A 21986-nucleotide genomic window follows, 5' to 3' on the forward strand; every position below is an offset into this window, starting at 1 on the left:
CTCCGTCTCCCCCTGCTTACCCTGTAAGTATGTTGTTGAAGGCTCATCAGCGCTGGGTTGTGTGTCAGTGACAACGAGAGGCTGCCATCCCCCAGTCTCAAAGTCACTTCTGCTGTCTCCCAGCCAGGCCACCACTGACCAGGGGCACATCTGCACTAAACAGAGAACCAGCGAGCGAAGGGAGAATGAGGGGGTTGGGGTGCAGAGCAGCAGCAGAGAGACACACACAGACAGACACAGAGACAAGGATAGAAACAAAGATAGAAAGGAATAAAGGGGGGGACATCTGTGCCGAAAGAGGAACGAGGGAGAAAGAAAAATGGAAAGAAAGTGACAGTTGGGAAGGGAGAGATGAAAGCAGAGCAAAAAAGAGAGACGGAGGGGAAGAGAGAGTCTCTGGTGTGTAGTGGTGGTGAACGGGGCGCGTAGGTTTCAAACAGGGAGAGGTCGTGTACTCTGCTGATGAAAAAAGCAGCGCAATTAGATGGTGAGCCATCAGTGTCTGCGCCTCCTGGGGGGCTCATTATTACACTTCACTCCTAGCATACAGAGAAAAAATAGAGTTCATATTAATCGCCCTCTTGTGTAACTATGACCAGTTATAGAGCGGTTAGGCTAGGGCAGTATGGACACGCTAATTTGATGTGCGGCTTGATGTTTGTGCACACGTGCATTTGTGTATTTTCGTGTGTGGGTAACATTCATGTGGTTTGTGCATGTGTGTTGAATGTGTGCTTGCTTTTATGTTTGTGTGCGTGTGTATGTGTTCATGCTCTTCACAAGCACGTGTTGGGTCACGTGCTCAGTGGACCATGCGTCAAGTGTGAAGGGATTGTTGCTTTTTTGACCCCTCCCTCTATTTCTCTCAACGCGGGCCAACAGAACCAACCTCTGTGTCCAGCTCCCACGATAGAAGAAGGTGGCATCACATGATGTCCCTAATACCCTGAATGGGGCCTACTCACTCCAGTTTAGTGTAAGGCTAATGAATTAGTCCTGGTGTAAACGAGACGTTTTAACCTCTGATATGCTTGGAATGTGGTTAATCACTAAATCACTAAAGCCCCACCATGACTCCAGTTTAGCTGTGCTAGAGAACCACACTTCCCACTAGGGCTGAACAATTAATCGAAATTTTATCGAAATCGCAATATGGCCTACTGCAATTTTCAAATCGCAGGAGGCGCAATATTTGTTAAAGGCGAAATGTGTGTCAAAATACCATTTTAAATTAAATATTGTCGTGCTGCAGAGATGTCCTGGCCTACACATCATATTCTACAGACTTAAGAAAACATCTTTGTTTGGTACAGATCCCTGCAAAAATCACACCATAATCATTTTAATACGTTTTTCAATGAAAATGAGAATAATGATGTAAAAATTATCATTCCCTCTAATATCACAAATCATACCGCAATTGCAATATCAGTCAAAATAATCGCAATTAGATATTTTTTTCAAAATCGTTCAGCCCTACTTCCCACAATGCAGTCTGGCCTCTGAGATCAACAGATTTTCTTGTGCCCGTCGCCTCTTGTGAACTGTGAATAGCCACAGAGAAGTGTTTATAACAATTCAGTTTTATTTCTTTCATGTATGAATTGGGGGACACTTCAGGGAAAAATGTGAAATATGGAGAGAGTCACTTGGACAGAACAGACTTAACTCTGGCTGACACTCAGTGCGGAAAAATAAAGCCCCATGAAGTTTGAGATTAAAGAAATGCCCCCCTCCCACCCATGCCTGCCAATTTGATCACAGAAAAAATAACTGTCTCCTCAGTAAGCAGCAGCTTAAAATCCCTGCAGCCTTTGGTCAGTGTGCAAGCTGTATCAGTCTTTATGTATGAGGATGTCCTGTTACTGTACATGGGTAAGACAGGCAGTCTAATAAAATGGCATGTTGTGGGTGGACTGGGCATGGCATGCCTTAGAGGTCTGATCAAAGTTTTTTCTGTATCTTTAAGTCATGTACACGCACATGTGAACACACAAACACAAGCATACACTCGGATACACACACACACACACACACACACACACGCGCACACAAAGTGGTGGTGTAGTGGTGGAGAAGAGGTCAAGTGTGCCTCCCAATCACAATGCCTCTTTCCGTCTGTCTGGGTCTCTGGGTACTTATTCAAACGAGTGGTGACTCACACACACACAGACACACACACACAGTGACTCATCGGACTCTTGGCCAGGGTTGCTTTGAAGTCACACCACATGAAGCCATAATTCTAATTCAGAGCTTAGTAAACTGTGGGACATTCACTGAGCTTCTCTCTCAAGAGGAACATCATTTGAAAAAGTTCAAATGAAGGTTCTTGGAGTATATGTCAGGTAATTGATACAGGTACTCCATGTACCACACACAAATGTAGCTTTGTTACCAAGGCACCAGCGATGCCTTTTTCCAGGCCTGCTTTGCACAGACAGAAGGATTGAGGGATTTGATAATGACTCGTTAGCTATATTTCTTTATTGTCTTGGGCAGACTAGCGTGAAATCAGAGCTGTTGAGTAATTCCCCTCTAAGAGAAATAACATGCTAAACAATATAATAACTCCTCATCTGTCGCTGACAGTCTAAGTAAATTAGAGCTGGTGTTCCCTAGTGGTGTTTTTAGCTGGGGAGGAGCAGCCCTTGTCACATTAAACCATGTCTCATCTCCTGTGGTGCTCAGTGAGAACGGCACAACGCCACAGCTGGCATAGAATCACTAGAGGGTGGAGGCGTATCTCTGGCACTGTTACTCTATCAGCAACTCACTGTTCATGCATCTCTCTCTCTCTCTCTCTCTCTCTCTCTCTCTCTCTCTCTCTCTCTGTCCCTTTAGGTTACTACAGAGGACAGGAAGAAGGACGATGATGCCATCTCCAATGGTATAAGCTGTCCCAATACTGGGCCACTCATTATGTGGAGAATAATCTATAATGCACTTTACACTGTACACAACAGGCAATACATCGACTTACCCGAGGTCAAATTGTAGGATAGCAGAACGTGTGGAAGCTCATTAATTCTGGTTTATTGGAAATGATAAATGTAGTGTAGGTCTCCATTATAGGTTGAGTTGGACAGCATCAGCACAGCATAGCCCAATTAGTGAGATTAGAAGAAGTCTTTGCATCTCTCTTCTCTCCTCCCTCCATCCTTCTCTCCATCCCTCCGTTGGTTGGCCAAGACTCTTTGAAGAAGATGGGTCTGAAATTATGCCTTATGACAACCGGCCAATTACCCGCCTTCTCTCTGCCCCCGTTTAGTTGCTTAGTAACACCTGCAGTTTGAGTGAGCAGACCACCATTGCTCAGCAGCAGAGACACCGGCCCTCGCTGCCTCAGCTCTCTGATCAGACTCTCACTTTCACTGGAGCTTGGGGGCAGAGCAACTGTGTGTGTGTGTGTTTCTTTTTTTTTGAGGGGGGGCTGGGGGGGGTGGGGTTGTGTGCATATGTCTATGACTTTGCTGTGCATGCATGGGGATTGTGGGAGTCAGTGAGTGGGAGTGCGCGTGTGCATGTGTGCTTACACTATGCCATTATGTGGGAGTTTGGCCATTTCGACTTACCGTGTTTAAGATGATGATTAGAGTCTACGATAACTTGCTATGAATCACAAGAGGAAAGGCATTCTGTTGCCCACAGCATTATAAAATGGGAGATTTCAGAAGCTGTTCTATATCATTTTAGTGTGAAGTGTGGCATGAAAAACATGTTACTCAGCTTGATAAGGATACGCTTTTCCTATACGAGACACTGAGTTTAGCATTAGTAGATTAGTATTTGTAATATTTGGTGCTGTAAAATAAAGTGATGTGTAGTGTTTTGCTTCAGTTTACAAACTATAGAGCTCATACAGCTGGTTTTCGTATACAATAGGCCTGCTTGTTACAGCACACCAATAACCCAGCAAAAAAATATATTCCCAATTATAATACATTACATTATACATTATAATTATATTTTGTTCAGGAAGTTAGTGGGGATAAGAAAACAGAATACATTTCACCGGTTCTTAGATCACTGCATTGGCTTCCAGTGTGCCATAAAATTGATTTTAAAATTCTGCTGCTTGTTTATAAAGCACTAAATGGCTTAGCTCCAAAATACATCTCTGACCTGCTTTTAGGATATGAGCCAGCCAGACCTTTTAGGTCATCTGGGACTGGTCTGTTAGTTGTTCCCAGGGTGAAAACAAAATCTGGTGAAGTTGCTTTTAGGTATTACGCTGCCAGTTGCTGGAATAAACTTCCAGATGCCCTGAGATGTGCTCCTATTGTCACCTCTTTTAACAGTAGGCTCAACACATTCCTTTTCTCTGTGGCCTTTTACCAAATCTGTTTGCTCTGTTCTTATACTGGACTATCGGAAATCGTAGAGGTTTTTTAGGAGCATAGGGGTTTGTTCCTATGCTTCGGAACAAATTGTGCGTAATGACTAGACAAATTATAGTGGGTGTAATAGGTGTTATTATTTTTATTTTTATTTATGTATTTTATGAAGCACACTGAATTGCACCTTGTGCATGAAATGTGCACCTTGTGCGTGAAATGTGCACCTTGTGCATGAAATGTGCTATATAAATCAAGTTAGCGTTGCCTCAGTGATTTCTCACCCTTCAGAGCAGAATGTGGGTCTCCCTCCAGATCAGCCCAAAACCGTGACCAAGGAGCCCAAACCCCAGGAGCTCTCAGCTCCTGACAAACCTATGCTGCAGGAGACCTGGGTGGACCTGGACGACTTTGCTAAATGCTTCCAGTGAGAGGCACACACACACACACACACACACACACACACACTCACACACTCACACACAGGCACATGCATCCATACCAATATAGGCTAGGGTTGGACAGCAGTGACAAAAAGGATGTTTTTGAGAGTGTGTTGGGTGTGGGAGAGAATAGTTTAATATTGATTGAAGCTACTGACTGTAACTCTGATTGGATTTGCCCTTGAATATAATAAACATTTTGGGGAGAAAAAAGTGCTGAAAGGTTTTTCAGCACTTGAAAAACCTTTAGGGGCCTGTCTGGAACACTTTGCCTACATTTAAGAAATCCTGCACAATTCAAAATTCAATAGTAACTGAACACACACAAATCAATCAAATTGCACTTTTCTTTCCCAGGACACTCTTGGTGTTCCATAAGCCTCACACCTACCCACACCATATCAAGAAATCTCATTTTAAGGTAGGCATCAAGCATCAACCCAATTAATTTCTGCACTATTTATATTAATTTCTCAACTCTCCACTGTTGATAGTTTTAAACTTTCCAGTTATTTTCACATTCCCATGTCTGTGCTTTTAAATTTGACACATTGATGTTGTTTGTATATTGGATATATTGCTCTTACCATTAGCTATTACTGTCTGCAGAGCACCATCTCGTTGAAAACATCTACCACAGGCATCAACTGCACTGGAATGTCCACCCACTCTGCTGCTACGGCCGGAGCCCTCCCTGTGTCATCTGCTGCAGCTATCCCTCAAGTACACACACACACACACACACACACACACGGCTTGCCATGGGTAACCCAACCTAACCCTATACATAATACCCTCTAATGTTGACTTGATGCCATTACACATGTCCCTGTGCTAGATGTTACTGCGTCCTCCTGCCTGTCTCCGGGAACTAATGAATCTCTTTAGTTCTCAAAGCACACTCCCTATTAGTACCACTTGCATCACACACACACACACCTCTGAAGACCTGCTCACTACGTGTCTGAGTGTGTGTGTGTGTGTATGTTTGTGTGTGTGTGTGTGTATGTGGAGGGTGAGGAGGACAGTCTGTGAGTAGGTGTGGAGGGGGCCGTCAATAGTTTTTGTGTGTGTGCGTGTGTGTGTGTGTATCTGGAATTCAGAGGGAACACTTGATTCTGCTTCTCATTCCAGACACGTTTGTATTTTCTCCCTCTTTTCTTGTTCTCCATTTCTCTCTTTTTTTTTGCCCTTCTCTTTTTCTCGTGCTTTGGCTCCATCTTTCCTCCTCGCATTCACCATCTTGGCCTCTCCTCAGCTGCTACCTCAAATGCTTCTTTACCTCACTCGACTCTCTATCTCTACTTAATCCCTCCTCTTACCTCCTCGCTCTCCCCTTCTTTCCCTCTCTTTTTCTTTACTTTCCTCCAGCCTCTCTTTCACTAAGCCACCTTTCTATCTGTCTATGCGTCGTCCCTCCCTGTGGCTCTCTCCTCTTTCTCTCTCTTTCACTTGGTCTTTTCGTTTCCATTGTATCCCTTCACACTGATAACTAAGGGCTGTGTGTGTGTGTGTGTGTGTGTGTGTGTGCGTGTGCGTGTGTGTGCATGCCTGTTTTCCCCAGTGTCCAGAGGAGAGAGGCTCTCACTACCTGTACGTGGACAGCCTGCAACCTTCCCAGATCCTCATCAGCTTCTCTGCTCTGCTACTCTGGGGAGAGACAGCAGAGGAGAGTAAGGGTTTATCTACACACGCACACGCACACACACACACACACACACACACACACACACAGTCATCCACATACAAAAACAGAGGATTGTTGATAATGTACGTAACATAGGGAGCTTGACTCAAGTCTTTGCCAGCAGATATAAATCCTCATCCCACAATCTATAACACACACACCAACATTAGCATATTCTCAAGATGGATCATTTACCATATGTGTAAATGATCCATTTTTAGATTTGGCATAAACCACCACCGCACTAATGCCACTGCCAAACAACAAGATACAACCGCTGTGTTTGTGATTTTTGACTATGGTGTGTGGGCTTACTCCTTTCCTTGTCACTTCATAACCCCTCTCAGAGAAGGAGATCTCAGCAGTGTGTCGGTCTGCGGTTCTCCTCGCCCAGCCATACTCCTGGAAGAGCCTAGAGTCTCAGCTGCCAGTCCTCCACATCCAGACCACCTCCTCCAAGGCAGCCCTGCTCCCCTTACCTCCAGGGTAGGGCTATCAACAGTAATGCAGATTTACAGTACTGTAGCAGACGAATTACTGTCACACTATCATACCAGAGAATACTGAAGACTATATATTGATCAACAGTGAAAGGTTGGAGCAAATACATGAGCAAGCACAGACTGGCAAGCTTTTCGGCTCTTCGCAAATTTCATACTCTATACACTCTCTGTAGTGTATGTGTATATTTTTTCCAGATATTAATGCTACTAAGCAAGCTGCGGTCCTCCTACATGGAACATACATTTTGATACTTAAGATATTTGACATCACAATACTTTTGTAACTTTGCTATCAAGATATGTGGGTTTGATATTGCCATGCTTTGATAATAATTAAGTATTGTGCAACCCTACAGCAGGATAAGGCTTCTCATTGTGGGAACTAGGGATGTCAGTTTCGGTTAATTTTGCTTTCGATAGGCCGACACCCATTAACCGGTAACTAACCAGTTAATTTTTAAGAAAAAACGCGAAATGACGTGAAATACAAGAAAGTGGCGCTTTCCTTTTAGTCCGGCGCTCTATTGACTCAACTAATGCAGTGTCCGTTCGCCCCGCTGCTGCACAGAGCGCTGTTCGCTTGTTTATTCAAAGTTTATTAATAATGAACGTGTCGCGTGTCTAAATTGCACCAAATCCGACACTGCACGTCCTTGGTCCCCAGCAATACACCCGCCAAGTGTGAAGTAGATCGGACGAACGGTTCTCGAGATATGCGAAGGACACACACGCACACACTCACTCAGACTCACAGACAGACTCACAGACAGACAGAGATTCCTTGCTTTAGTAGATAGATGAGCTTTGGTGCCGCATTTCGAAGCGTTGTCCATTTGCTGTAATTTGCATATAAATATCCGCACTTGTAATGCACGCCGTGGCGTAGCCCGTTTTAATATTAAGTGCTGACTCCGCCCACCCGGGCCAGTTTCGGCGTGCGCCGGTAGCAATTACAAGTGGACCCTGTCCTACAGTCCCTGCTCTCAGCGGAGGGAGGGGGCTGCGCTGTGTGTGGGAAGTAGGGGTGGGCGATACCGCAAAATTTGGTTTCGACCCGATACCAAGTAATACAGGGCCAGAATCACCGATATCGATACCAATACTTTTTATTATTAAAAGCGGCTTATGTACTTTCATGTAGGGGAGAGCAGTGTGTCATGATTTATGAGGTGAATGCATCATCAATAGGCTAAATCTGAATACATTTTCATGACCACTAAATTATTTGCCAAAGGTTAGCAATCATTGTAAGGTGAGTGGTAGAATTTCTACCTGCCACCTGTGAGACCCGGGTTTGATTCCCAACTGAAGCATGTATGTAGCAAGCAAAGCAAAAAAAAATTGTTTTTACAAAAAAAAAAAAAAAATTTTTTTTGCTTTCTTTTTGCTGTTAATTACTTAATCACATGCATGTTAAAACACAGGACAGTTTTTAAAGGCAAATAACGAAAATATTTTTTTTATTATTGTAAATTGAATGTGCAAACATGAAAAAAAGTTTTTTGAATAAACAAAGTGCACACAATTATTTGTGGAGAACAATGAATATTTTAAAACTTTCAGAACTTTTATAAATAAGCAAAGTGCAAATAACTAAACAAAAGCACAAACTACCCTCAACCATTCTTCTTTCCTTCAGTTAGAGCAATGGTTCTGAGGGTGCGTGCCGCGGCGCGCTGCGCGTGCGCGAAGCGTATGTTCATTGTTTGAGTGCACACGACACGACAACAGCAATGTAGAAGCAAAGAGTGCATGCATGCACTAAGATGTGTTCACGACAACGGAACGTTGTTTGCACAGACAGTTCTAGTCTTTGATGAAATGGGTACAACGTAGAAGAGAGAAACTGAAACTGGTATCAATCCTATTGACGCTAGAATCGATCTTCAAAAACGAGACGTAGTATCTGTAGTATCGTTATTTTGGGATCGATCCGCCCACCGCTAGTGGGAAGCGCTGTGATCATCACAGCTCTCTGGATTAGACAAGCAAGTAGGGAAAACCGGCATCAGCCGAACCAATTTATTGCCAAATGCTTTGGGATTCAACACATTAACATTGCTTCCCATGGTCAGAAAAAGTCGCCAGATTTGTCGCTAGTCGCTTTTGAGAAATAAAGTCGCCAGGGGGGTCTGAAAAGTCGCTAAGTCTAGCGACAAAGTCGCCAAGTTGGCAACACTGGTGTATGCAAATTAACCTATAGACCGACATGCGTAACCGGTCAAAAATATTCTTGACATCCCTAGTGGGAACTCTTAACTTCATCAGAGAGGTTTGCTGAGATAAGATAATGTTGAATATCTCATGTTGCCAAATCCATGTGATGTTCTCCGATTTGAATTCTATAAATGGCAGTCACATTTCAACTCTGTGAATTTGTAGGACGTGGTAAACAGAATGCCATCCTTCTCACATTGCATGAAAAAATAGTTTGTCACATTTCACACTTACCCCTCATAACCCCTCATAACCATAAGCGATCCTTGACATGGCGCTCATACTGCCAAAGTTAAAGGGATTTAATTCCCATCATGGGCACCTGTAAAAAAATGTATGTTTGTTTTGCTCAGTGCTGTTTGGGGCTTTTGATAAAAGCATCTACCAAATTGAATGCATAACCTTTTCACCATTGTTCTGATTCCTGCAGCTATACAGAGATCTACTTAAGTTAAGAACTGCAAAGCTAAAAGTGAGCAGAGGATAGCTGCGTACCTCAGATGCTCCGAGAAGCAGTAAAAAGCATCTGTCCTAGTCTCTATTAATGGATGCTAGTTGGCCTAGAAGCAGAGGGCCTAGTTTCTGGGGTCAGGCGGAGGTACGCGGCAGTGCAATTACCACAGAGCCGTAATCACACACATAGCACTCAACTTATCATGCCTATAGGCCCCATGGAATACACTCTCCAAGAAAAAAAAAGCTGATTTGCAATTGCTTTTGTGCAGCAGTCAATCTCAACACTCTTTCTCTTTCTGTCTGTCTCTCTCTATCCATCTCTCTGGGGCACAGTATTTTGCCAGTGTGTCATTTTCTTCAAAGTCTCTCCCCCGCCCCCCTGTGCTCTCTTGATCCATATTATTTGAACATGTTTGATCTGTTCTAGTCTTCTAATTCTTAGGTGTTTCTGTCTGTTTCTCCTTTGTAGATCTCGCCTCTGTTTGTCTCTGCTCTTCTCATCTGTTTTCTCTCCCTTACTTTACTCTTTTTCCATCTTCCCTCTCCCTCCCATTCATTCCCCTTTTGCCTCCTTATGCATTTCTCTGTCCTCTAGAGCACTAGCCCAGCTCTGGCTCAGTGCTCATCCATCTAGTTAGGCTGTGATGGCTGAATTATGTAAAGCTAATGGGGCCAGGGAAGTGGGGTTCCTCTCTGTCAGGCCTGACCAGGCCCTGTGAACTCAGCCTGGCACTTGGCAGAGAGGAGATTACACTGCGGCACTGGTGCCTGCTTGACCCAGGTAGTACCACTGGACGGAAACAGAGCTCCACCATTAAGAATTGAAAGGCTTTTTATTAAAGGGGGATGACCTGTTCTTTCATGCATTTGCCCATGATTGTGCAATGTGCATTACCAAAAACTGTGGGGCCACAGGGCGATGGGTGAAGAGTGACCTTTGCACTCTTTACGATTGGTTGCTTGCAATTTTGGTGACCTAAGAATTTAAGCTTATTCTACTGTTGCATTCACTGTAAGGCACTGCACAGGAGTGTCAGAAAAATACCTGTAATGTAAATGTAAAATGTGATATTTGGATGGACAAACCCTGTCTTGTGAGGTTTAGGTAGCAAATAAACAAGAAATTATTTGAGTAATTCACAATTGCAGTATACCTGTACTCTGGTACATGTGTTCGAAATGCCAACCCCCCTCTCTCTCGCCAGGCGCCATGTGCTGTGCATCCACACAAGGGCAGCACTGGGCTACCACGTCCACCTGTGCAGCACGACGCCCTTCATCTTTGGAGACGAAGAAACCGTCATGCCACACCTCACCAAGGTGAGTGAGCTGGCACGTCCCATAACCCAGAATTTTTTGTAGATTGGCAGGTTCATTTTGGTCCTGAGACCCAGGTTAGATACATTCCAGCTGTGGGGATCCACCACAGCTAAATGAATGTAAAGGAAACACTGCATAACCCCTTGTTCATTCCCTTGTTCTGTGTCTAAATACACCCAAACCAATCAATATATGGACAGCTTTTTTTCATCTTCTTTCATCATTGCATCCTTCGTCTTCTTCACTCTATCATCCATCATTACACCAAATCTGCTGCTACAAGAGAGATATAACTCTACAAGTAAATTTCTAATCTAAGGGAAGATATGTGTTTGCTTTAATTTCCTTCTCCACCTCCAACTCACTTCCTCTCACAAAAAGCTCGCAAAACCGCTAGTCACGATACACAAAAACAAACAAGCTGTGAGAGGGGGAGGTAGTGAGAGGGAAGTAGAGTGGTGAAGCAACAAATGTATGAATCAATGAATACTTGATTAATCCCAGTGGGGAGATTGTCTTGCCACGAGCTGCATCAAAAACATAATGAAACAGAAATAGAAAACATACGCACATACATACCGATGGCGAGATGACAACGCAAGAGAGAAATCTGTATCAAAAAGTCGCCTCTCGAGTTCATACAAAAAACACAGGATAGAATGCACACCATGTAGAGTCAAGTCATATTGAAATGATGGAAATATGACACAGATACAGAATTGAACTCATTTGAACACGATGATGGGTTTATTCCAGCTCTTGCTTCGGAAAAACACATCTGGTTAACTAGCATATCGTCATCTTGATAGTAATAGACCGTAGATTTGCACTCTCAATTCTTAGCCAGTGTCAGTTTGCATAATTTCTTTTATTGTAATACATTTATGGTTGTGATTGCACTGGGTGTCTTATTCACAGCACTACAGTAAGCAGAACAGGCACCTCCAGGTATATTACACATCAGACTGTCACACGTGCGTCTAACTGGACCACAAAAATAACTTGAGGCATTTTGATGAGACTAATGACACACTCACTCCTCGTGTGTATTTTTTTTTACTCTTATATCAGGCTTTCAGTTTTTTTTATTAAAAAGAATAAATGTAACATTGTTCAATAGCAGCCTGACGTGAGAAACAGTGGTAGGGATGGTAGGAGTGTGGATGTGAAAAAAACAAACAAAACAAAACATGCCATTATTTCAACTTCCTTCCACGGTCCACCTAAGCACAGTTGGCGTAGCTAATTTACTGTATGCACTCCCAATGCATTCCACCAGTGAAATTCTGTTTAATCATATTTTGGGTATTTAATTTGCACCTGTAATCAAACTTGAGATGCTTCCCCACTCCTACCCGGTGTTGTCCAGGAAAGTGTGCGTTTCAATGAGCAGGCCTCGTCCATCCTGAGGGCCCTGGCCAGAGTGGTGGCCTCCTTCAGCGATGAGCAGGACCAACCAGTGGCCAGGAGGGTCCTGGAAGAGGCCTGTTGTCCCCAAAACATCAACACCACCATGGAAAGATGGGAACACCATCGGGTAGCTTGCTTACATACAGCAACCACACTCATGCATACGCTGAATTGCTTACATTCCTAAATGTTTTGCAATTGCATACATTTTAATACATGTAAATACAAGTTGCATAATAGTTCCGGTCCTCAGTTCCAATTGGCTGAATCACATTGTAATGCACATCTGTGACCAAAGAGCATTTAATTAATAAGCTCACCGAAAATCACCATTCATACTTGTACTCATGTGTTGCTCAGCAACCACTTTTTTTTTCAGTTCAATTAATCAACATTTGAGTGGTTTCTTTTTTAATACATTGGTATTTTACCGCCATAGCCACTCAAGGCCGTGCTTTACAGTCATTTAAGAAGAGAAAAATCACTGTAAGGCACAGCCTCTCATGGTTTATTGCTTAAATAAATGCATTTACAATAGTGTAAATCATCAGAATAGCTGAAAGAATTAGCACCCTCGCACCCCCCAACATGCACACATACACACGCACCCACACACCCACACACACACACACACACACACACACGCAAACTTCTGTCCTCTTACTCCTTCTCCCTCTCCACCTGTGTGTGTTTATGTGTGCGTTCATGCTTACATGTGTGTGTGCGTTGGTGCCTGTAGGTGTTTAACAAGGCAGTGTACCACATGCTGTCTGAAGCCCTGGACAGGAACTTGACAGCAGAGGAGCGGTTTGCTGTGCAGGCCCTCACTACTGACCCCTCACTCTTCAGCACTGACACCAGGGAACATGGACCTACATGTAGGAGCCTCTTATGTGTGTGCGTGTGTGTGTGTGTGTTAATTTTGTGTGTGGTCTATCTATGTTCGTGACTAAACGTGTAACTAGCGCACCTAATATTAAGTTGCACCCATTTTACTCAATTTTGTGTCAGTTGTCTCAAGGTTTCCAAATTCCTCTTTAACCTCCTACCGTTCATCTTCATTCCCCTTCATGGCTGTAATGGAATTAACTTGTGAAATCAATAAGAGATAATAACATTCACATGATTTTACCTGGTCAGTCTATTTAATGGAAAGAGCAGGGCAAGAGTTTATTCCAAAATTAGATACCTGAAAAAAACTGTGACCCTTACTGTAACAAAATGATATTACATGAAAGTAAAACTTAATGTTACTGTTTTTTTTTTTTTAAATATTGAGCAACGAACGCCATTTTTTCCCTCAAAATGCAAATATAGTGTATTGAAATGGCACCTCTCAACTGTTCCTAATATTCATTGCATATCTATGAAACCTGGGTAAAATAATTATTTGTGTTTATTTTAACATGGTTGGTTCACCAGATCGATGGTGTTTATCATATCAGGATAGATTAAGATCTCATTCGCAGAACAATACACTGAAATTAATGAAGTACAATTTTTAAAATACTTTACTGCAGTTGTCTAAACTTTCTGTCACTCATTGTATTGTCCTGTGTGGCAAACCCTGCCTCTCTGGTATTCCAAGAAGGTTGACAGAAGCACTAAGAGTTCTATGTAAATACATAGTTTGCACTGCTCTCCTGTCACTGTTTGTTTAGTGGAAGCAGTGTCAGAGCCTCCAGAGGGCTGGGGAGACAGGCAGCCGACAGACAAGGAGATCCAGGCAGTCACCGTCCTCCAGGCTGGCTTCAAAGGACACTTGGCACGAGAGGTCCTTAATGCCTCAAAACCTGGTACACACACACACACACAAACACACACATACACACATCAAAAAGGCACTCACTGTATCATTTCACATTTTAAGCTACAGTATTTGGAGTTTGATGCCCCCTGCTATCAAACTCCAAAAATGTCAGGTAGGGGCACAAAGCGGCAGAAAAATGAGGTAAAAGAATCAGATAGAAGAGAAACCAAGAACTTGGGACAAAACACTTATCCCACTTTAATATATCAATATTTAAATGTTATCTTTATTTAAAAACAATAGTAAATAGTCCCAAATCTTGGTTTGAAGAAAACAGCTTTAAATTCTGCTTTGATCACATAGCCTCACATGTGGATACTCTTGAAGAAGCGGGGCTAAGCGAGGAAATAAAAAATACTTGTCTCCTGCTAGTAGATTCCCATCAAAACAACATGTTCAGTGAACCAAATTGAAACATCTATTTTGTATTTTTATTAGCCTGTCATGATGCCAGTCTCTATCTATAGTTGGGGGGAGTTGGACATGGGAATGCGTATTTATTGTTGCTTACCTACAGTATGTGGTGAATGTGTGAGTACTTGTGAGGCATCTGGTGATTGTCTCCCATGGCAGAAAGTGCGATGTTGATGTGGCCTGGCAGTTAGCATGGCCTTTAACCCTGATAGGCATCTCTGCTGAGATATAGAATATAGACTGATTCCATGGGCACACACACACACACACCCACATACACACATACACATGCTACACCTTCTGCTTCTTTCTTTCACTGTTGAGAGTTAGCCCCGTGGCATATATCGGGCCTCTGGGCAGAGGGACGAATACTTATTGATGAGACTGCCACTCTTACTAATACAGCCTGACAGATGAGGGGGCGGCCAGAGAGGAGAGACACACACACACACACACACACACACACACATATACACACTATTCCGCCATCAATAGCCAAGCCTCTCAGTTGCACCAGCAAGTGAAAGAGATAGGGAAGAGAAGATAGGGCAGAGAAGATAGAGAAACGGAGAAAGAGTGCACATTGGACAGTTTGGGGAGAGGGAGTGAGAGAGATTACATAGAGAAAGAGTGATAAAGAAATAGAGTGGGCCTGGGTATTGTGCAGTTGAGCAGCGTTTCCCCTGTGACTTTATTCAGCAGTGGTGCTTGGGGGGAATGATTTGTTTTGGTTCCTTATCCATCCCTGCTTTGGTGCCAATTATGACTCTATTGCAGGTTGCAGTGCTAAACATGTTTTGCTCTGGATACTTTATCATAGTAAACACATTAATGGTACACATTAGAGTTGTACTTTTTTATGTTTTAGTAAATTATACAATTATTTAAATTTCCCATTTTCTCTAGCAGAGGTGGTAATTTTCTTGCTGTGGCGGTGCACCACTGCTGAATGAATACAGAGGAAACACTGGAGGTGAGAGACATGCCCAGACATTCTCTATTTATTGCCAGGGCCTGCAGCTCACTGCGTCCTGTCCAGGCTGGCAGAACACATGACACTCTGCCCCTCTGTCTAACTGCAGCTCACACATATGGGAGTACACACAGCCTCATTTAATGCAGCTTTCACATAAAACTATGTTGTGCTATAGGGTCAATGGAATCTCATTTAATGTTTTTATGGATTGACTATGTGGCTCCAGCGCACCAAAGGTCATCTGTCTTTGATTTTAATATTCACATCATTATAGAATCCATCTGCCAGCAGTGCTAAAAAATGTTAAGTTGGCGGTTATGTGGCTTAAGCATTAGCCAACACACACACACACACGCACACAAAATGCGCACACATACACACAGATAAACACATATATACACACACACAGACTCAATGCTCGACTTTTATGAAATAGGCCTGTCATAGTTAACTTCTCTCAGATCTTATTCATGTACTAGTCATAGCACAAAAAGTGCAGTTTTCAGAGAGGCACTTAATGGCAAAACACCGATCATATTTTAAAAGCACTGCACGTCTAGCTACACTTTGAAAAGCCATTTGAAAAAAAGTAGGAATCTGCCTTTTGCTGTTTTAGCTGACAAAACTAATAATAATATAGCAGACGGCCAGTGCATTCTGTTTGTACCTCAAACACCCCGCCACTCACCCCTCATTTCTCTCTCTTCATTGCTCTCTCTCTCCTTCATCTTTCCCACTTTATCGTTTCTCTCTCTTTTTCCCCTTTCCCTTTCTCCATCTGCCCTCTCTCCCTGTCTCTCCCTTTCTGTCTGTCTGTCTCTCTCTCTCCTCTCTGGTTAAAGAGGTGATAGGGGTTCTTCGTCTCCCCATCGCCAGGCTTGGCCCCTATAATGGCTGTATTGATTTGGGGAAGTGGCCATCTGAAAAGGAGGGTTGGGCGTGAGGGAGGGAGGGGAGGGAGGGAGGAGGCGAGGACGTCTATGCCACATGCCAGATGAGAAAACGGCTGTCATTGAGCTGTCACTTCAGAGCATTTCTCTCACTTATGTGCGCAGACACACACAGACTGGGACACACATACCCATGAACACATACTACTATCTTTCATGAACGGCTCTGTTGTCAGTGTGGTCGCCTGCGTGGCGAGGTGAGTGTCAAGGTGTGAACATTCTCCTCGCTTTTGTCACTGAATGAGTCAAAAATGCATTTTACCCCCTATCTTTTCCCTACCCCAAACTAGGTCAACTACAATAATGATGTTTTCATGTCTGACTTCAAAGTGGATTGTCTTTCATCTTTTATGAATGCCAGCTACTTTTCTGTGTGTGTGTGTGTGTGTTTGTGTGTGTGTACATCTGCATGTGTGTGTGTTCATCTCATCCAGGCACAAAGGAGAATGTGAGAGCATCTAAGACCCTTTTAGACATGTGGCTGAGTGTTGAATCAGATGCAGAGAAACATGCTCTCTTCTTGCTACGGTAAATGTAAAAAGTATAAATATTGAAAAAATACATAATCCTAATGACTAATAATGAATAATGTGTACATAATGTATGAATTTTATACACACACAGTAACACCAAAACGCAGTACACCTCATTAACATAACACATTCGTTCACACCAACTTACCCTATTATTTGAGAAAATGTAAGTGCATTCCTGCTACAGTATACAGTGCCAATGCTATGTACATTGCATGGCATCCGTTTAGCCTCTCTATCTTGCGCTGCATGCCCAGAATCTGCTCCCTCTCCTGGCTGTGTCCTGTGGCGGCTAGGCGGGGAGTATTTTTCCACATTGTGTTCCATCTTTTCCCGGTGGTACCATCTGCTGTTTATCCTCTCCTCGTTCCAATCGGCTAGCGGCGTCTGCCGAATGACCCGCTGCCTGGGGAAGTGTGTGTGTGCGCGCGAGTGTGAGGCTTGGCGGGTATGTGTGTATGTAGCGTCGGGGGTTTGGGGGATGGTGGGCCTTTGAGATTGTACTGATTGATGGAAACATCCACTTCAGTCAAACTCAGAGCTGAGATGTGAAGTGTAGTCACGCTCCTCAGATGAAGTCTTTGTTGCTGGGGTTTTGTTAAACTGGCCTTTCATCCATAATACATCTGAATTCAGTTTTGTCCCAGCCGTTGGTGAAATTTATTTTCAGAAAATGTTTTTTGCGACCGTCTTTTCACTATACTGTATATGTGGTTTTAATTCTTTGTTTTAAATTGAAATTCCTAAAGAGCCCAATTCGCTATACTGTGTATATACTCTGTATATAAAATTGTAGTTTCATCATTATCCCTCTTTTAGGTTTTAGGCCTTGTCACAAAGTTGTATTTAACGCACTCTGGAATGTCTCCTCCAGATGACAGCACTTGGAGAACGAAGTCAAACGTGCAATAACGCTCAAAACCAAATCAGTTTGTGCAAGACTGTTCACAGATTTGGAATACGTATGGTGATGATGATTATATCAAATAATTGAACGCAATCTTTATTCAGGTTATATAATGGCACCAAATGCTATTGCTGGAATGCATTTCAGCTAGGTTATATAGATATATATATATATTGGTAATCTTCAGACTTGGTCAAATGCCTGTGATTTTTGAAAATGGTGTTAGATTGCTTTGTATTGCTTTTTTGCAGCAATAGACAGTTAAGTGCATGTCTGGCCAGGCAAAATGAACCCAGTGTTTGTTTTAGTGATTGTCTTGGTAGTGAGGTTCTGTATGCAGGCAGCACCGTCTGAAGGCATGGATTCACCCTGACACTAATCAATACACAAACATGCTTTGAGATGCACGTCCATAATCAATACCTCGATCAACAATGCTGTTTTGCTTCTCTCAAGCAGGGGACAAAAAAGAATAATAAAACATACTGCTAAAAGCTTTCCAAAAGCAATCCTCAACAATTCTGAGCTTTACATGCTGCGGTGGCTGTTCCAGCTGATCAGTGGCTCTTCTTCAGGCCTTTGCTGTAAAAAAGAATGTGCTGTTGGTCAAGTTGTGTGGGTTAAAAAGTATTTTATTTGAGAATGTTTAGGGAGCCAAATATCGCCACCTACAATGACTTGAGTGAAGTATTAAGGAATTTAAGGAATGTTGTACTGAGGCAAAATAACATAGTTTTTCACTGATGGATATTACTGGCAGTTCTACACACAGACACAGAGTAGAATAGACCTGCTGTTGAAGACAATGTGGTAAATGACCTATTCCATTCTATTTTACTTTACTGTTTTACTCTAGATTATTAATCTACAATGTGGTTTTGACGAGGCGCAAGTTTAGCTGTAGAGGGTCTCGTTTAAAGTGGCAGTATGTTTTAATGCATCTGCGGTTCAGGCTAGAGAGACCAAAGCTGTAAGAATAGGTGTTGGTCAAAGAAATGTCAGTGTGTGAGTCAATATTCCCTCCTCTCACTCCATTGTCCTGATTGTACTGACCCCTCATCCCTGGCTCTCTCTCCTCCTCTCTCTCCTGCTATGATTCCTGTCACACAGGTGTATCCTCAGCCACTCTGAGAAGACAGCAGAACTCTACCCCTGTCAGCAGGATGAGAGGACCAGAATCACCTTCGCTGATTACTCTGTACCCCTCCCGGACACAGCCAACTCCTGGGTCTTGGTCTTTAGGTTAGGACACACAGGCACACCGTACAGGCGGTAGCTTAAAGGTTAGAGAATTAGGCTTGTCACTGGAAGGCTGCCGGTTTGAATCCCCAGACCGGCTTGGAAAATCTGGGTGAATTAAAGTGAATCAGCAACGTTCCTCCCTCAACAAATACTGTCAAGTTGACCTTGAGCGAGGCACTTAACCCTCAGTATCTCCAGTGAAGCTGCTCAGTGGTCAACAGTGGAAAACTGTGGTTGTGCTGGGCAGCTCCAAAGTGTGAATGTGTCTACCTGTATGAATGTGAAGCATTAAAAGTTAAAGTTCATATTCAGAATTTCAACAAAAACAGGGGATCATCACTTTGTAATTCATTGACTTGTTGGTCACTCCCTTGTCTTTTTTGCAAAGAGAGGTGTTCCTGGTTCCTAAGGAGATGCTGCTGGTAGCAAAGGTCTACTCTCCAGCCCCTTGTTGTCTGCTCCACATCATAGACAACGACACAGGAGAGGAGCTGTGCAGAGTCTTCAACAAAGTAGCCCCTCATGTCTTTGAACCCAATAAGGTCTGTTTGTGCTGTAAATTCTTGTGCTACAAAGTCTCAGGTCCTTGGCATTCTGAGGATGTATTTCTTGGTAACTTATTTGCTTATCCCCAGATTTCTAATTACCATGATAAAGTGCCTCACTTTAGGAATGCCTCCTGCATGACCTTATCAGAAGCTAGATACAAGCTTGTCATGACTGATGGGTGGCATGCATCAGCTCAATATAAGGAGAGGGAGTGTCCTTTTCCTCCCTGACACATAATATGTCATCAATGCCAGCCAATCAGGGCTGGTGTAATGATATTGGAGTTGCTATGTAGAGGAGGTATTCCCAACATTAGACATGAAATAAATTCTGAAGAGTACAGTAAATGTGAATTTATCTTTGCTGTGATTTCCCTCTTTTGCATCTGTCTCACACACCTCCCTCTGTAAGTAAAGATGTCTTGACATCATGTGTAAATCTCTCTGCCTCCCTCATTGCAGCTTGGCTATACCTTTGTAGCAGAGGTGTTCACACCTGAAACTCCCCTTGTTGGTGCCAAGTGGAGGATGCGCCTGATTGGCTCAAGGGAACCCCTTCCACAACTGGCCTGTGAGACTCCACTCAGCAACTTCTCAGTGAAGGAATTCCGGGATTATTACATTCCCAATGACAAAAACATAATATGTCGGTAAGACAGAGGATTATGAGGCATTCATTTGACTGTCAGGTTAAGTTGATTCATCATGACATGGTTTATATTGATCAATGAGAAATTCATTGTTGTTCAGGACGTCCAGGATTTACCAAGTCTCTCAGCTCTCACTTACCAGCCCAGTATTGTCATCCTTTATGTAAATGAAAAACTGACACTAAGCGAGCTCTCTGACTCATGACAACCGTCACACAGTACATTTTTTATTAAACATCTTTCTGTTCTGTTTTAACTTCAATTGAATGATTACATGTTCCTCTATGGGAAAATTCTACGACATGTCACTTTTGAAACCCTTTCATACCCCTTTGGATAAACTCAAAAATGCATGGTGGTCAAGCTAAAAACAAGGCTGTTTTCCTTAGTTCCTGAAAAGTTGATATTAAAGGTGGTTTGAGAGACTAATGATACTCCAACAACAACTGTTGGAACATTTCCACAGCTACTCCGTCAAGGTGACAGCGGACCACCTGGGAACAGTCCAGTTCCAGACATCCAAGCCAGACGTATTGATCTGTCTGTCCATCCTGGACCATGAGAAGGAGGTGGCCTGCAACACCGGGAAGGGGCACGTGGTCATTCCTGTCTTCCGCTTCCAGTCCAACAGAGGTGAGTCGTCCACTGGTTTGGGGTGTAATGGATGAAGCAAACCCACCTGCATCTTGGCAGAAGATTTATTAGATTGCCACGCAATTATCTGTATCACAAAACATTATGCATCTCAGACTACATATAAGTTCAGTGACATTTGGGTCATGTATGTTGTTTTTGTCCGTCATAATGTCAGCTGCATAATTTAACCCTCTGCTAAAGACATATGAAAGCAACTAAACAGCAGTGTCACTGTTGTGCCATTCTAAAATTCACTGAACAATTTACCAGCTTTTCATATTGTACACTTAATTCAAGTTTGTTTTTTGCTATTCTGTTGATAATAGCATTAGTCATAGCCTCTATTACCACTTTAAAGGTCCTACCAGGACCTGAGAACGGTGTCACCCATTGCCTCACCTGTAGTTTTGTCAATGGTTATTTTGAATCATTACTTTGTAACATTGTGGATTTGTAGGTCTGTGCTACGGGAGCTATGACCAGTACTCAGTACCAGCTTGTTGTTCAAATCTGTAGCTTGTCATTGTTAAATTTACACAACTAAAAGGCCTGAGCCATTTCCCCTTTGGTCTTGAAACCCAAAATGAAGGAAATTGACAGTCTCAAAAAGCTACATGAATGGACAATGCGACCATAATATATTACATCACATGGCCTGCATATTGAGCAGACATCAAAACAGCAGGGCTCCCATCTGTAGCCACTTCCTGTCCACCAATATACTAACCTTACAAATTGTTTTTGTGGATTTATGATTTATTAGATAGTATACAGTGGTGAGGAGGTAGACATATGGAAGAGAGAGGGGATGATATGCAGTAAAGGTGAGCAGGGTTCAAGCCCATGACATTGCAAGTACATTAGTGCATTACCCACTGAGGCACCAGGACGCTCCAGCCTTATAATCATTTTGAATTTACATGTGGTTTTCATTGAGATTAATTAAA

General features: G+C 42.9%; 1 protein-coding gene across 1 annotated transcript in view; it reads left to right on the forward strand.

Moving 5' to 3' along the window:
• Window positions 1-21986, forward strand: part of adgb (androglobin) — a 49070-nt gene that overhangs the window by 15471 nt on the left and 11613 nt on the right. The window contains exons 13-25 of the mRNA XM_071915801.2: window positions 4653-4764; window positions 5138-5201; window positions 6345-6453; window positions 6815-6953; window positions 10849-10963; window positions 12333-12500; window positions 13113-13251; window positions 14035-14169; window positions 16958-17051; window positions 19074-19205; window positions 19594-19747; window positions 20216-20403; window positions 20870-21036. Of these exons, the coding sequence (XP_071771902.2) occupies window positions 4653-4764; window positions 5138-5201; window positions 6345-6453; window positions 6815-6953; window positions 10849-10963; window positions 12333-12500; window positions 13113-13251; window positions 14035-14169; window positions 16958-17051; window positions 19074-19205; window positions 19594-19747; window positions 20216-20403; window positions 20870-21036 (1716 nt within the window). The remainder of the gene's footprint in view (window positions 1-4652; window positions 4765-5137; window positions 5202-6344; window positions 6454-6814; window positions 6954-10848; window positions 10964-12332; window positions 12501-13112; window positions 13252-14034; window positions 14170-16957; window positions 17052-19073; window positions 19206-19593; window positions 19748-20215; window positions 20404-20869; window positions 21037-21986) is intronic.

The sequence above is a fragment of the Centroberyx gerrardi genome, chromosome 18, assembly GCF_048128805.1.
Source record: "Centroberyx gerrardi isolate f3 chromosome 18, fCenGer3.hap1.cur.20231027, whole genome shotgun sequence".
Taxonomy (NCBI): Eukaryota; Metazoa; Chordata; class Actinopteri; order Beryciformes; family Berycidae; genus Centroberyx; species Centroberyx gerrardi.